Source organism: Portunus trituberculatus, chromosome 37 (assembly GCF_017591435.1).
Source record: "Portunus trituberculatus isolate SZX2019 chromosome 37, ASM1759143v1, whole genome shotgun sequence".
NCBI classification, from domain to species: domain Eukaryota; kingdom Metazoa; phylum Arthropoda; class Malacostraca; order Decapoda; family Portunidae; genus Portunus; species Portunus trituberculatus.
The window spans coordinates 5,937,293-5,951,869 of record NC_059291.1 but is presented as its reverse complement, the minus strand read 5'-3'; the positions used below and the strand labels follow the sequence as shown (position 1 = coordinate 5,951,869).

At 37.3% G+C, this 14,577-nt stretch overlaps 1 protein-coding gene across 1 annotated transcript in view; it reads left to right on the top strand.

Annotated features, from left to right (window-relative positions):
• The window catches only part of LOC123514067, a 94,095-nt gene extending 80,309 nt beyond the window's left edge, over positions 1-13,786 (top strand). Inside the window, exons 72-90 of the mRNA XM_045271663.1 lie at positions 662-864; positions 3,716-4,023; positions 4,460-4,666; positions 4,896-5,010; positions 5,390-5,595; positions 5,987-6,167; positions 6,278-6,402; positions 7,255-7,443; positions 7,591-7,813; positions 7,982-8,131; positions 8,723-8,817; positions 9,222-9,437; positions 9,559-9,738; positions 10,058-10,153; positions 10,486-10,638; positions 10,747-10,898; positions 12,025-12,275; positions 12,515-12,670; positions 12,992-13,786. Coding sequence (XP_045127598.1) covers positions 662-864; positions 3,716-4,023; positions 4,460-4,666; positions 4,896-5,010; positions 5,390-5,595; positions 5,987-6,167; positions 6,278-6,402; positions 7,255-7,443; positions 7,591-7,813; positions 7,982-8,131; positions 8,723-8,817; positions 9,222-9,437; positions 9,559-9,738; positions 10,058-10,153; positions 10,486-10,638; positions 10,747-10,898; positions 12,025-12,275; positions 12,515-12,670; positions 12,992-13,233 — 3,448 coding nt within the window. The 3' untranslated portion in view covers positions 13,234-13,786. The remainder of the gene's footprint in view (positions 1-661; positions 865-3,715; positions 4,024-4,459; positions 4,667-4,895; positions 5,011-5,389; positions 5,596-5,986; positions 6,168-6,277; positions 6,403-7,254; positions 7,444-7,590; positions 7,814-7,981; positions 8,132-8,722; positions 8,818-9,221; positions 9,438-9,558; positions 9,739-10,057; positions 10,154-10,485; positions 10,639-10,746; positions 10,899-12,024; positions 12,276-12,514; positions 12,671-12,991) is intronic.
• The last annotated feature ends 791 nt before the right edge of the window (positions 13,787-14,577 follow it).

The following is a 14,577-nucleotide window of genomic DNA, read 5'->3' as shown; positions in this document are numbered from 1 at the left end:
GATGTTTTGTCAGCAATTTTACCTGCAGGCTTGATGCATTAGCTGCTGCCTCCTTAACACTTGAAGCATTCCTCAAAACAGTAGCAACTGTGGTAAATTCAGGGAATGGCTTATAGCTGACAAGCCTTCCCCAAGTTCTTTTCTCTTGACTATATCAAGCTTCGTTTCCAACATTAAACTTTTCCTGGCTCGTTCACCCTTACCCACTTCTTCACCAAGATCCAAATTACGTTTCGGTGACATTTTGGACAGGAATTGGTCTTAAATGCAGAGAATAATGTAAGTAAATCACCAAGCACAGTCTCACTGTTATTTGTCGTGCTGGGGCGAAAGTGGCTGGTTTGTTGTTGGTCCAACTTGGTCACAGTGCAGCGCCACATTCACAGGCGGCGGGAATTTCAAATATTGTAAGTGTGATTTTTTTATCGTAAATTGAAAAAAATGGTAGTAATTGTCAATTATCGTATCTGCGAATTTATCATATACTAAACTAGTGTAAAACGAGGACTTACTGTAATAGGCTTTCCACATCGATAAACAAAGAGTGCCCTATATACTGCACTGGTAGTTAGAAATATGAGAAAGATAAATTACAAAAAAAAGACAAGCAAGAAGTATTTTCTTTAATAATCTTCCCCATTGATGCCCTTTCATGCAACAGGTTGGAACCATTTACCGAGTGTCACAAGATGGTTAACCCTTCACCCTTCATCAAGAATTGCTTTGATACCATGTGCGACTGTCTGGCCAGCAAGGGTGATGAGGAGGAGTGCCGCTGCCAAGCACTCACCCACTATGTCTCAAAGTGTCTAGAGAAGAATCCTGATGCTCCCATTTCAGACTGGCGTATTACCACAAAATGCTGTGAGTTTTCCTGCATTTGTTTGGTCTTCTGTTTTGCCTCTGTCTTGTGTTGATAAGAACTCTGTATTTCTTGAAACCATTAAACATAATAGGAAACTAAGCTGGATGCTTTTATATATATATATATATATATATATATATATATATATATATATACAGGCAACCACCGTTTAACAAATGGGTCAAGTTCCTAAAAAAACGTTCGTTAAGCGAATTTTCATTAAGCGAACCGATTATAATAAGTTTGATCCCTGACTTGAACTTCCATTGAGAGTAAACAAAGTGAGAGTACATCATAGTACAATGAAAGGTTCAATGAAAGTAAAAATTATGAAGCTAAACATTTAGATAGTTTAATTTAAGTCATTATAATGTACACTAATGTATGTATGTACGTAACTTTATAATGTTGATGATCTTAAATTTATGAAGGGAGAGAGAGTGAAACGGGAGAGACTAACTGGCAACCTGTGGAATGTAGATAAAGGGCACATCATTGTACCACATGCAAAACTTATGTACCACATTTCCACAAGGCTTTCCATTTTATCCATTGCAGAGTCACGAGTTCAGGTGGTTCTTTTAGCTTGCAAGGAAGATATGGTCTCACCAGCCTTCTTAATAGAGTCTGCTGACTTGAGAATAGTAGAGACAGTAGATAGAGTCAAGCCATAGTGGTGAGCAATGCTATTAGTTTTCTCGCCTCGTGTCTATGAATAATATCCAGCTTCACTTCGAGAGTAAGAGACTTCCTGGTCTTTGTAGCAACGCTAGGCGTCATTGCAGGGCATTTTGGTGGCATGTTGAGCGAGGGAAGATGAGCTGCTGCTGACGCTGTTATTGTTTTGAACTAGGGGGAGTGAGTGGTGCGCGTTTTGTCCACGAGAGGCGCTGGTTTATTCAAAAGCCTGTCAGCTTGCGTGATACGGCGGAGGTTTCAAACTTGAAAAAAATTACCTGGATAAAATTTTGTTAAAGCGAGGTTGGTTAAACGAGCAGATGGTAGTAAAAGGAAACATTCGTTGTAGCGAAATTTCGCTGTGTGAACCTTCGTTAAGCGGGGGTTGCCTAATATATATATATATATATATATATATATATATATATATATATATATATATATATATATATTTATATATATAGATATACAGGGGATCCTCGCAACTTGATGGGGGTTAGGGCGGTTTTACATTGGTCGAATCAGCATTTATTCGAATCGTGAAGCAATTTTTCCCATAAGATATTTAAGAATTAGGGGGATAAGGACCAACCTCCAACCTAGACCCCCTCAAAACATCATATAACCTCTAGAAAACACTAACATAGACTAAATCAGTACTATTAAAGGCTTAATTTATATATAACTTTTTTTTATTAAACTCATTAGGGTGCTATACAGTACATTTTTGGAAATAAAAACACTTGCTGTGGTCTCGCGGTACTTGTCCCTGTTCTTCCAAATTGTTAATACTGTTGATCTAGGGACACGTATTTGTGTTGCAATGACACTGTGAGCTATATCTGCCTCATACTTTCTTATAAGCTCAAGTTTATCTTTGAAAGGCAGGAAATTGTGCTTTTTAGGGCTAGGGCTGGAGGTGGCTTTCCGTCGTCTTGAGTCAGACAAAACCAAAATTTTAGTCCAGTTAAGATCTGTGGATTCTAATTAACACTTTTATAATAAAATTAATTTTCTTGTTAATTGGAATGATGCTATAATCTGAAATCAATAGAATCTTGATAAGTAGATGTAAATATATTTGTATATACAGTACCTATATATATATATATATATATATATATATATATATATATATATATATATATATATATATATATATATATATATATACACAATATATATACAAATGGTGTTCTGCCAGCAAGCAACTCTTCCTCCTTGCAATGCAAAAAACCAGAAGTCTCTAGATGTCATGGTTACCAAAGTATCACAGGTTGAATGAGGTAGTATCATCGGTTTACGTGACCTTGTGTCCGATCGGGTTCAGCGGCCTTGGCTAGAGCGATAGAAAACGGGCTCCTTGTACCCTCCCCCCCTCTCTCTCTCTCTCTCTCTCTCTCTCTCTCTCTCTCTCTCTCTCTCTCTCTCTCTCTCTCTCTCTCTCTCTCTCTCTCTCTCTCTCTCTCTCTCCTGTTCTGATACCACTCTCATTCAAAAGTTGTCTCCCCATAACATGACGAGAGACCCGAGGTATAGAAGTAAGGCGCGTGGGAGAGGTGGCGGAATCAGACACAATGAAATCACTGTCGCTCCCACCATCCATCATTGGTGACACAGTCATGTAGAGAATATGTTTACTCCTGATGAGTGTTGCCAGCTCACAAGCAAAGAAAACAGGAAGAAAATAGCCAAAATATAGCCATAAAAAGCCTAAACGTCTATCGGTGTACCCTGAGTCTTGCATGATGAACATATATCGATGTGTCTCGAGTTTTGCAGGTTAAGTTGTTATTTAGGGCAATATACTGTAGTTCATTTATATTATGCATACAATAAACATTGTATTTATCTTACGTTAAACCTATATTTGGTTGGTATTTAAAGCATGTTAATTTTGGGGGGGAGAAAATTCATATCACAAGAATGAATTAATTCTATTTCCATTAATTTCTATGGGAAAAATTTATTTGATGTACGATTTTTTTTATATACAACAATCGTCACGGAACGAATTAAATTCATATGTCGAAGTACCACTGTGTATATATATATATATATATATATATATATATATATATATATATATATATATATATATATATATATATATATATATATATACACACACACACACACACACACACACACACACCTGTCTCTTATTCTCAGACAAGGAATGTGGTCCTGGGGAGATCTACCAGGATTGCTTCCGCTCAAAGTGTGAGAAACAGTGTGAGACACTTGATGAAAGCCAGTGTCCAGAGGAGGGCTCCTGCACCCCAGGCTGTTTCTGTGCCCCTGGCTTGGTGCGCAAGGGTGATCAGTGTGTTCCACCTGAACGTTGCCGTGACTGTGTGTGTGAGGGTTATGGAGACCCACACTACACTACCTTTGATCGTCTCAACTACACCTTCAATGGAGAGTGTTCATTTGTGGCAGCACGAGATAAGAATCCTCGTGGCCAACACAAGTTCCAGGTAAGTCTTGAAGCAACATATAACACTTGCTATTAACTTTAATGATAGAATTGTGACCCTTTTATATTGATCAGATTTCCAAATTATTACAAAATTGCTCAGGAAACAATCTTAAAACTATTCTACAAAAGTACAATTCAATAGAGCTTGGCGGATGATGCAGTGCACATTTAGCTCATAAACAGAGTGAATTGCAATAACTGAATTTATCTATCCTATCCTAACCTAATGCTGTGCTTTTGTATAGTATCATGTGTAACATAGCCTTAAAGTTTTACTATAATCATCCTCTTTGCCACTTAATTTCAAGTTAAACATTGCAAGCATGAAATCAGAGATCATTAAGTTAAGCAAGGAGAAAGCATTCCAAAGATTAAATTTCTTAGAATGATTTTTTAAGATACCACTGACTACAATAGTTTTTTCCTATTAACAGGTGATCACAAACAACAAGCAGTGCACCCCTCAGCCAGTGACAGTATGTACTGATGCTGTCACCATCTTATATGACAATCATGAAGTGCTCATAGCAGCTAAGTCATTAGCAGCAGGAGGGGTGCAAGTGACCGTTGACAAGGAGATGATGTATGTCTTCCCATACAGGTCCCCATGGCTCTCCCTGGAACAGCCAGACTTAACACAGGTGCTTCATTATTTAAGCTTCTAGATTGGTATTTTATATAAGATTGTAAAGTTTATATTATCTGTTTTATTATATGTATAGTAAGAGGGGTCTCTGATCACCAGTTGATAAGTTGTTGAGTTGCAAATCTGAAAAGGAAATAATGAGTGACTGTTAAGTTAACAAAGAGGCCTGCAAAAGAGATGAAGAGATTTTTTAAGACTGAGTATATGTCAATTTCCCTTCTCAGGTTATGGCTGCCATTCCTGATATACAACTAGAAGTGACCTATTTCATGGACAACTTTGGTTTTGCAATTAGCCTTCCCTCAGCCCTCTACTTTAACAAGACAGAAGGACTGTGTGGTGAGTTAAAATGTATCTGCATGAAAATGTAATGTATTTGTAAAGCTATAAAACATCCCAAGACTTGTGAATGTGTGTAAAAAAAAATCTTTGTTATTATTTATAAACAACATTATAGATAGTTAGCATAAAGCCTTATATGATTGGAAAGTAATGATAATGTGTAATGCAACACTTTGCAGGATGATATATTATTTTAACATGAGTAATAATGCTCTGCTTTCTGAAATGGTCAGATCTATAAAGTCTGTCACAAGTTGAGAGGCAAAGAACCATTTTGATGAATATTGTGGCTGTCACATCTAAAAATTCAGAAGTGACTACACTTGTTTATGTAGGAAAAAAAAAACAGAGTTTAACTTGCCTTTTCTGTATTTAGGTAATTGCAACCATAACAAAAAGGATGACTTTTTGGCTCGTGATACTGGCCTGGTTGATACCGTGGATGAATTTGGACGCAGTTGGCTTCTGGAGGGTGAACCAGCAAGCTGTGGTATACTGAAGAAAGAAGAGCTGTTCTGTACTTTGCTCCCACCTGAAGCGGACCCCTGCCTTACCATCATGGATGAAGATCTCTTTGGCAAAGTAAGAATCCTTCCTGTTCTTTGATTGCTGCCACATACTTAAGGTATTTTGTTGTATTGAAACATTTTTGTTTGATTTATCTTCTCTCTACACAAAATATTCCATGAATATGCATTTTACAAAGTTACCTGTTGTTATGCTCTAAACTCTAAAGCAACTACAGTCTTTCTTTTTGGAAACTTGTTTTGCCAGTCTTTTATAATCTTCTTTACAAAGTATGTGCAAAAGCAGATTCTTAAGTGAATGGAATGTAGTGCCAAAAATAGATAATCTGATATAGAGGATTACACTAGATGATTTAAGAAGTGGATTTTAATTTTCTCTTTCTTTTACTTTAAGAGAAAAAAGTCTAGTTATATTCTCTGACAGTCACTATTGAATTTTCTCCCAGTGTCACCCAGTGGAGGACCCAGTAGCCTATGTGTCATCCTGTCAACTTGATTCTTGTGGTAGCCGTGAGCCTCAGGTAGCCGCCTGCCATGCCCTGGAGGCTTATGCAAGGCGCTGTGCTGACCTGGACATCTGCCTCAATTGGCGATCTGAAGAACTTTGCCCTAAAACTTGTCATGGAGGTATGTAATGTTTGCATGTATGTTATTCACCCATGATCATTGGCTGGTCTCATTGGATCTTGTATACTGTATATTAATCAGCATGTTACAGCAAATCTTTTCACCAACAGGCCAGGAGTACCAGGCATGTGGGCCAGGCTGTGTACGCACGTGTGATAACTATGAGGAGCTTGAGAAGAATCCTGATTCTTGTCCTATCTCCTCTGTTGATGGCTGCACTTGTCCTGAGGGCATGGTAGGTTTCTTTCCTCCAGACTCATTGTCATTACTCTTATCATCATCATCATGTGTAATTCATGTCTCCCCTGAGGGAATTCTTTCAATATACAGTGGTGAGCAATGCTATTAGTTTTCTCGCCTCTCTTGTGTCTGTGAATAATATCCAGCTTCACTTTGAGAGTAAGAGACTTCCTGATCTTCGTAGCAACGCTAGGTGACATTGCAGGGCGTTTTGGTGGCATGTTGACCCAGGGAAGACGTGCTGCTGTTGACGCTGTTATTGTTTTGAACTATGGGGAGTGAGTGGTGCGCGTTTTGTCGACGAGAGGCGCTGGTGTATTCAAAAATTACCTGGATAAAATTTTGTTAGAGTTCGTTAAACGAGCAGATGGTAGTAAAAGGAAACATTCGTTGTAGCGAAATTTCATTGTGTGAACCTTTGTTAAGCAGGAGTTGCCTGTACTCCTTTTGTTCCTTTTTAATTTTTTTTATTTTTAAATCATCATTGCTGCTGTATCACCAGGCAGTGCAAAAGTCTTTAAAAAAAAAAAAATTTTGTTGAAAACCTGCATAATTGATCTTTATAAATTTTGTTCAGCTATTGACATAATTCTTCCCTTCAAGTATCTATCTACTTTCATTTAATTATCATGAATAGTTTCTCCTATGAATTAAATAAACTTATTATAGTGAATGATTTTGTAAGTATTCAAATACTGTATGATTATAAGATGCATTATCTGCCTCATTTTACTAAGTTCTCTTTGAAGATTGATTATACTAGAATTTTTCTTTAAGTTTGCACACATTTCAGTCAATCTTGTCCTTTTATGTAATTAAAACAGCTGCCTGTTTGTACATCACACAGGTCCTTGACAAGGGCTCATGTGTGAATGAGAGCTACTGCAGAACCTGTGATGATGAGGGTCACCGCATTGGAGATGAATGGCAGACAGATCCATGCACTACCTGTCATTGCACAGAAAAAGGCAGTTCCTGCAGTACCAAAACTTGTCCTCACCAGTTGCTTTGTGAAGAAGGATATGTTCTTGAGGAGGTTAGTGATCTGAATCTATGCTCCATGCAAGTTTGATTAATTGGTAGCATTCATTCTCTCCATCTAATTTTTTTTTGAGTTTGCAATGGTTTTGTAGAAAGATCTAATGGTTATAAGTTAACTTAAAGTTATATTTTCTTTTGGCAGATTCCTGGCACTGGAGATGATTGCTGTGGCCCACTGAAACATTGCAAGATAGTTGTACCTGAAAATTGTACTGAACCCACAAAGCCAAAGGACGGTTGTGGCTATGGACAGAAACTTAAGAAAATAGAGGCCCCGGGTCTTTGTCCTCAGTATGCTTGTGTCTGTCTGGATCCTGAAGATTGCCCACCACCTGAAAAGTTGAAAGAAGAAGACCTGGATGAAGGTACGTCTAATTGTATATAGGAAACTGCAAAAGTATAAACATGGACATGGTATTAGATGTACTATCTTTTTATGTATGGTGAAATCATGAAACAGGTTATTCAAAAAAACATTATATTTTCTACCCATAGCACTGAATAAGGCTGTGATATAAACTGTTTACTTTTAGGAGAAGATATGATCCTAGACACCACTGGCTGCTGTCCTAAATACATAGCAGAGTGCACTGGTCTGTGCTCCACCCTGACATGTCCAGCCTTCCATAACCTGGTGGAGGAGCCACTAAAGGAAGATGAGTGCTGTCCCAAAAAGAAATGTGGTAATTATAAGAATTCATCACAATCTACACATTTTTATTTCTAATATAATACCATCAATGCATAAGTTACACGACCAAAAAGGATATTTTGCAACTGTCTTTCATGCCATTATATTTAAAACTGATCCACTCTTCTGATACACTTTCCCTTCTTGATGCTGTCCTACATATCTTGTGCATTTATTCAATTCTTACTTTAATTTGTAATGCCATGCTTTTCTGTTGACCTCCCATTACTCAGATTTTTCATTGCTTCCATCACACCTGCCAAGCATCTGGTCATCACATATAGTAGAATTATAGCTTGTACTTGTCTTGCATACCTCACAAGGCCAGTTGCTACTCCTTGACATCAGAACTCTGTCTTCATTACCATCTTTAGCTATCTGACATTCACTCTTAACTCTTGGATCCCTTATGTTCATGTCTCCTAAAGGTATTAACATTTTCAGACTTTTACCTTTAACACCAGTCCTTTGCTAGGAAAAATTCTTTAAAGTGACCTAAACCAGAAGTTCCACAGGTCTACAATCTCAATAGGACAAAATCAACTAGTAGCAAGAGCATTGCCTAACATTTTGATTTTCTCAGAACTGCCTCCTGATGTTTGCATCTACACCCATGAGTTCCCAGTGCCATCAAAGGCCATAAAGTTCCCAGGAGTTACAGAGAAGAAGCTGTACAAGGTAAAAGTCTCTATAATGCTGTAGGTCACTCATAATTTGTCATTACCAAGTGATACTACATTTGTCCATACAGTCTTGAGTACTTTTCTGTAACACTTTATAATCAAATCAAACTTTGACCCGGATTAATTGATGGCTATTTTCCATACTCTTAACACATGCACATATCAACTATTAATTGTCTTGTCATTTCATATTTTGGTTTAAGAATCAGGATTGAGAGTCATGTATTATAAGGAATAAAATGAATAGCCAACTCACTTCAGAATCTGTTGGATAAAGAGCTGATGGTCTAGCTGTTTATCTTGGTGACATAATTAGTGTGCACGTGAGGAATCCTGTCTGACACTGGAATTTTAGTACCATATCTATCTTTCAATAAACAAATCTAATTTCTGGTACAGGTGAATGAGACTTGGCAAGATGGCAACTGCCTTAAGTGTGTTTGTAAGGAAGATGGGGATGGCAAACCTCATCATCAGTGTGCTCATACAATCTGTCCTCCGGAAACTGAGCATCCTGACTACGGTGATTACCAGCTTGAGGTGTTGGAGGTCCCAAACACCTGCTGTCCCAACATTGTCAGGACAGCCTGTATTGATGACTATGAAGTGATTGAAGTGAGTATTTCTTTTACTGTGTGTCTTTTACTCCTCAGCAGGTTATAATAATACAATAAACAAAATGCTCAACTGACCATCCTGTAATTCTGTATTTTAATGCATTGCATTTTACTCTCAGGTTGGAGACACACTGCATGACCCATTGAATGGCTGCCGAAGTGTTGACTGTGTCAGGACTCCTGCAGGCAAAGTAGAAAAGGTGGAGAAAATTTACTCTTGTGATGAAACTTGCCCACCAGGATGGGTGTATGAACCTTCTTCACTATATCCTCAACAGTGCTGTGGCACATGTGTGCAGGTGGGTGTGCTCTAGTATTCCAGTAGTACTAGTATCATGTCACCAGTATTCATCTTTCCAATGATTTGTGTTTACAAACTTCCATATTTATTCACTCTTACTTTTTGTGGCTTGGGTCAATGACATTTCTTATATCTGTGGGATTTGTGAATGTATTTGATACATTTCTTCTTGCCTTGCATTACTTTCTATCTGGAACTTATGAGGTTAAGAATATGAGTCTATGCACCAACCTTATTTAGTAATTGTTATCTGATAATATTAGAAAAAAAACCTGATCTTAGTACAGTTCACTGCAGTGTTTACTGCCACATTTCAGGTGTCGTGTGTCACAGATGGTGAAGTTAAAGCTGTAGGAGAGACTTGGCATTCTGAAGATCATTGTACTATTTACACCTGTGCCAAGAACACCAATGTAAGTACTAATATCCTTCTTAATGAGCACATAAGAACCCAAGGGTGGTCCACACAGTCAAATATAGTCCATCAAACACCCAGTTACCATGTCACAAGGTGAAGCAAGATGATGTTATAAGCATTGAAACAAGGGAACTTTATATGGTAACAAACAGTGATACCAGAGTAAATTTTAAAACATAGTTTCTACTCAGTTCACTAGGCAATGTTGAAAGCTGATCCCCACTGGCAACCAGTTGTGCACAGTAAGATGAAAAATAAAAAAAAATAAAAACAAGAAAATTGCACAATGTATGTATTTTATACAAACATCATTACTTTGTTCTCCAGGACCAGATACAAATCCAGACAGTAGAAGTGCAGTGCAGCCAGCCCACTGAGGCTGAGCTGACTCTGTATGTGTACCAGACAAGTGAAGTCCCTGACCAGTGCTGTCCAGCTTATACCCGCACTGCCTGTCTCCTGGAAAATAATCCAATACCAGTAAGTTGATACAGTCAAAGCATTATAAACACAATGAAACTATATAAATGAGTAAATAAGCAGAAAGTAACAAGAGATATTGATTCTATGTTGTCTTGATGGCTGTAGGCAGGAGAGGAGGTACAAGATCCCAATGATAGCTGCACGACCATCAGCTGCTCTGAGGGAGCTGATGGTAATGTGACACGGCGTGAGAAGGAAACAACATGTGACAGTGACTGTGATCTTGGCTATATCTACAAACCAGCAACAGCTGGAAGGTATGGTAAATCAGGAATTTAACCTATATACCTGTGATCATTTACAGATTTATTGATTTCTGTATCATAAATATAGAGGCAAACAAACTAACAAATTCAGTTTTTCCATGATAATTAACTGAAATGTTAGGATGTTCAGAAGGGTAAAAAGGTAAGAAAACAATTGCATGAACAAAAGTTTACCTAAACACACAATACACTTTTCAGTGATACATGGGTGAATATAGTATGAGACTGCATATTGTTTTATTGTTTGACTCCTGTAACGGCTACTATCAGATGAATAACATATGAAATTCTTTTTTTACCAAGAGTTTTACAAAGGAGAAGTTGAGAAGGGAATGTTGGCAACAACAATGATGCCTTGACAGTGTAGTGTGGCAGGACAGCTGCTGTTCTTACCTGCTTTGTGAGAATTGCAAGCTTGGATCTTTGTCAGCATGTTGTTTTGTGCCTTGCCATTAATTTTTACTCTGGTGCATGCATAGCCCAGTGTGTTGGCCTGAAGGATTATTTCTAGGGGCAATATAACAGTTGTAGTTGGCTTATATAGCAAAGTAGGCATTCCAGTCAAACAGATATCAGCATAGTGTGTGAACATGCATGAATATCCAATGGTAGGAAATCAGTTTGTTGAGGAGGGAGCTTAGGACCTGGCTGCACTTCCTCTCTAGCCTGGCAGACCTGAATCAATATCCACAAGGATCCAAAAATGATTGCAAGGGCCAAGAAAAATAAAATAGTTCAGTCCTTTTTGGATTCTTCCAGATATTGATTTAGGCCTGCTAAGCCAGAGAGAAGGTGCAGGTAACCACAGCTGTTGTGATCTCCCAAGTAGTAAGTAGTAACCCTCCAGGCCAACACATTGTGGCAATTGGATATCCAAGAGGATATAAATGTATTTATTTATTTTTGTATTTATTTTTATTTTGTTTATTTATTTATTTATTTATTTGCTTATTTATTTTGAGAGATTGTTTATTAATTTATTTGTTTATTTTTAGAGAGAGAGAGAGAGAGAGAGAGAGAGAGAGAAAGTTTTATTGGATGTATTGGTTAAAGTTCATTAATGAATTGCATGGTGAACTTTAAGCTGTACATCACTGGCACAATTTTACTTCCACAGCTTTGAATGCTGCGGTCATTGTATCAAGACTCACTGTGTTGATGATGGGAAGGAGTTTTCACTTGGAGAGCGATGGGAGAGTGAAGGAGATGTCTGTTATGAATACAGCTGCGAGTTACGCAACGACTTGCCAACTATACTGGCTGTGAAGAAGGAATGTCCTTACTTTGACCCAGAATGCCCTGAAAATGAGATAAGGCTTGATGAGTCTGGATGCTGTAAGCTGTGTAATGTGACTCGGCAGCCAAAGAGTAAGTCATGTCATGGCATAAAATCAAAGGCTGTGCCTGATGTTATATGTAAATAACAATACTGAAAATAATTTCTATACAATAGTGGTTTTCAAATTATTCGGTATGATGGCACACTAAGAAACAACTAATATTTTTCTGGGTACATCTGCCAATCTGGATTTGGAAAAAAAATTATGGTTATTTCATGAATGGTTTAGTATAAATTCTAAAAGGTAACTTATTTTTTTTGTAACCAGGAGACTGCCAGCCTAAAGCTATTCCACTCTCGGAGACGGTGGGACTCTTCCAACTGTCCACGTGGCGAGTGGGCACCTGCAGGAACCCTAACCCTGTGCCTGACTTCAGGATGTGTTCTGGCCACTGTGACTCATCCACAGACTTCAAGGGCCAAGGTATGTACAATGCTCATCCACATCTGAGTCAGTTGATTATTCATTTGCACAATTAATTTTCCAAAGATATAGATCCTATAAAATAAAATCTAGTCTGCCGGGAAAGATGAAAATAGTAAGTTGTAGCATACTATTATTTACTTTGATTTAGGTGTATTTACCCTTTTCAATTTAGATATAAACTAGCATTCATATAAATGATTTATTGACATTCTATATTACATATATCACTGTTTCAATTATAAATTAAATAAGAGTAGCAGAAGAATAATAGTCATTTCAGAAACAAGGATTAACAAAAAACCTCTGCTTACCACACAGGGAGACAAGCCAAGTATGTTTCCACTTGCTACTGCTGCAGACCCTCAAGATTCGAGAAGATCCGCATTCAGCTTAATTGTGATTCTGGCGTGACTTTCAGCCCCGTGTACGACAACATTGCCGAGTGTGAATGTCTGGAATGTGGCAACAGCAACAACCCATCAGATTATCCCTTAGATCAGCCAATTGTAGATGATGACACTGAATTCTTTTCCTTGACAGATCCACAGGTCGATCAGTAGCTATCTGACACTTTCCCTACTCTACCTAGTCTTAATTTAATGGCTTTGTGAAGTAGAACATGCTTGCATCAGCTAATCTTCAACAACAGTCCATGAGTGGGGAAAGAAAACTCTTAACACTTGTTACCATGCAATCCTTCTTACCCTTCCCTCCATTCAAATAATTGCATAATGTAAGTTCACACACACACACACACACACACACTATACAATATATATATATATTTTTTTTTTTTTTTTTTTTTTCCATCTGAAGAGCTAAGCTTAACATGACCATTGCTAGGAGGATAACCAGTGTGTTGTAGCTGTCCATTTCTTGCTGCCCTTCGTTTTGTAAATAGTTGCATTAAATGTCTGCAAGAGGAAAAAAAAAAAAAAGAGACAGAGAGAGAGAGAGAGAGAGAGAGAGAGAGAGAGAGAGAGCAAATAATAAAAGTACAAAAAAATGGCTTACCACAATAAAAGAAATGTTACATGTATATTTTTATTTAATCCAATTGCTACATGCTACTAACATAAATGTATTAATTTTTCAACAAAAGAATGCAAAAATGGTGATGTGTATTATTATCAATTCAAATTTAAGAAAGGGGCTAACTACCACGGATCCACGCTCACGCAGGATCCAAAACATCGCTAGATCAATGTTTAAGAAGAATGTAGATAGGCATATCAGTGAGTGCGAAAGATATTAATCAACTGAAAAAATTGATAAAACTCAGATCAATGTATGCAGCAAAAAAATAAAATAAAATAAATAAATGAATAAATAAAATAAAAATACGGCACTCCTAATCATCGTCCTAAGGAGCACAGACCATTCATTATCAGAGCCGAACTGTGACTCGCGTGTTGAATAGCTTTGTTCTGCCACAAGTCTGAGTTGACGGGGTTTTTTTTTCATACGGGTGTTATTCTCATTGACGACGAACCCTTAACAAACCTCCACTCAAAACGAAATATCTTAGAAAATACTCCACTACAACCCGTTACAAGTCATTAAAATACAAGACGCTTATTAATAATTGAGTGTACCATCCTAAAACGAATCCCTGCCTCAAAACTTGGTGAACTCAGTCGTTGCTCACCTGCCATTAACCCAACCCATCATTAGTTAACAACATATATCATTTGTTTGTCACTACTGCCAATGGATGGCTTAACTACGATGGCAGTCAGTAGTAGCACTGACCTAATTATCAAATCGCGTTCGTCACACAAATAAAATAAATTATATATATATATATATATATATATATATATATATATATATATATATATATATATATATATATATATATATATATATATGTATGTATGTATGTATATATATATATATATATA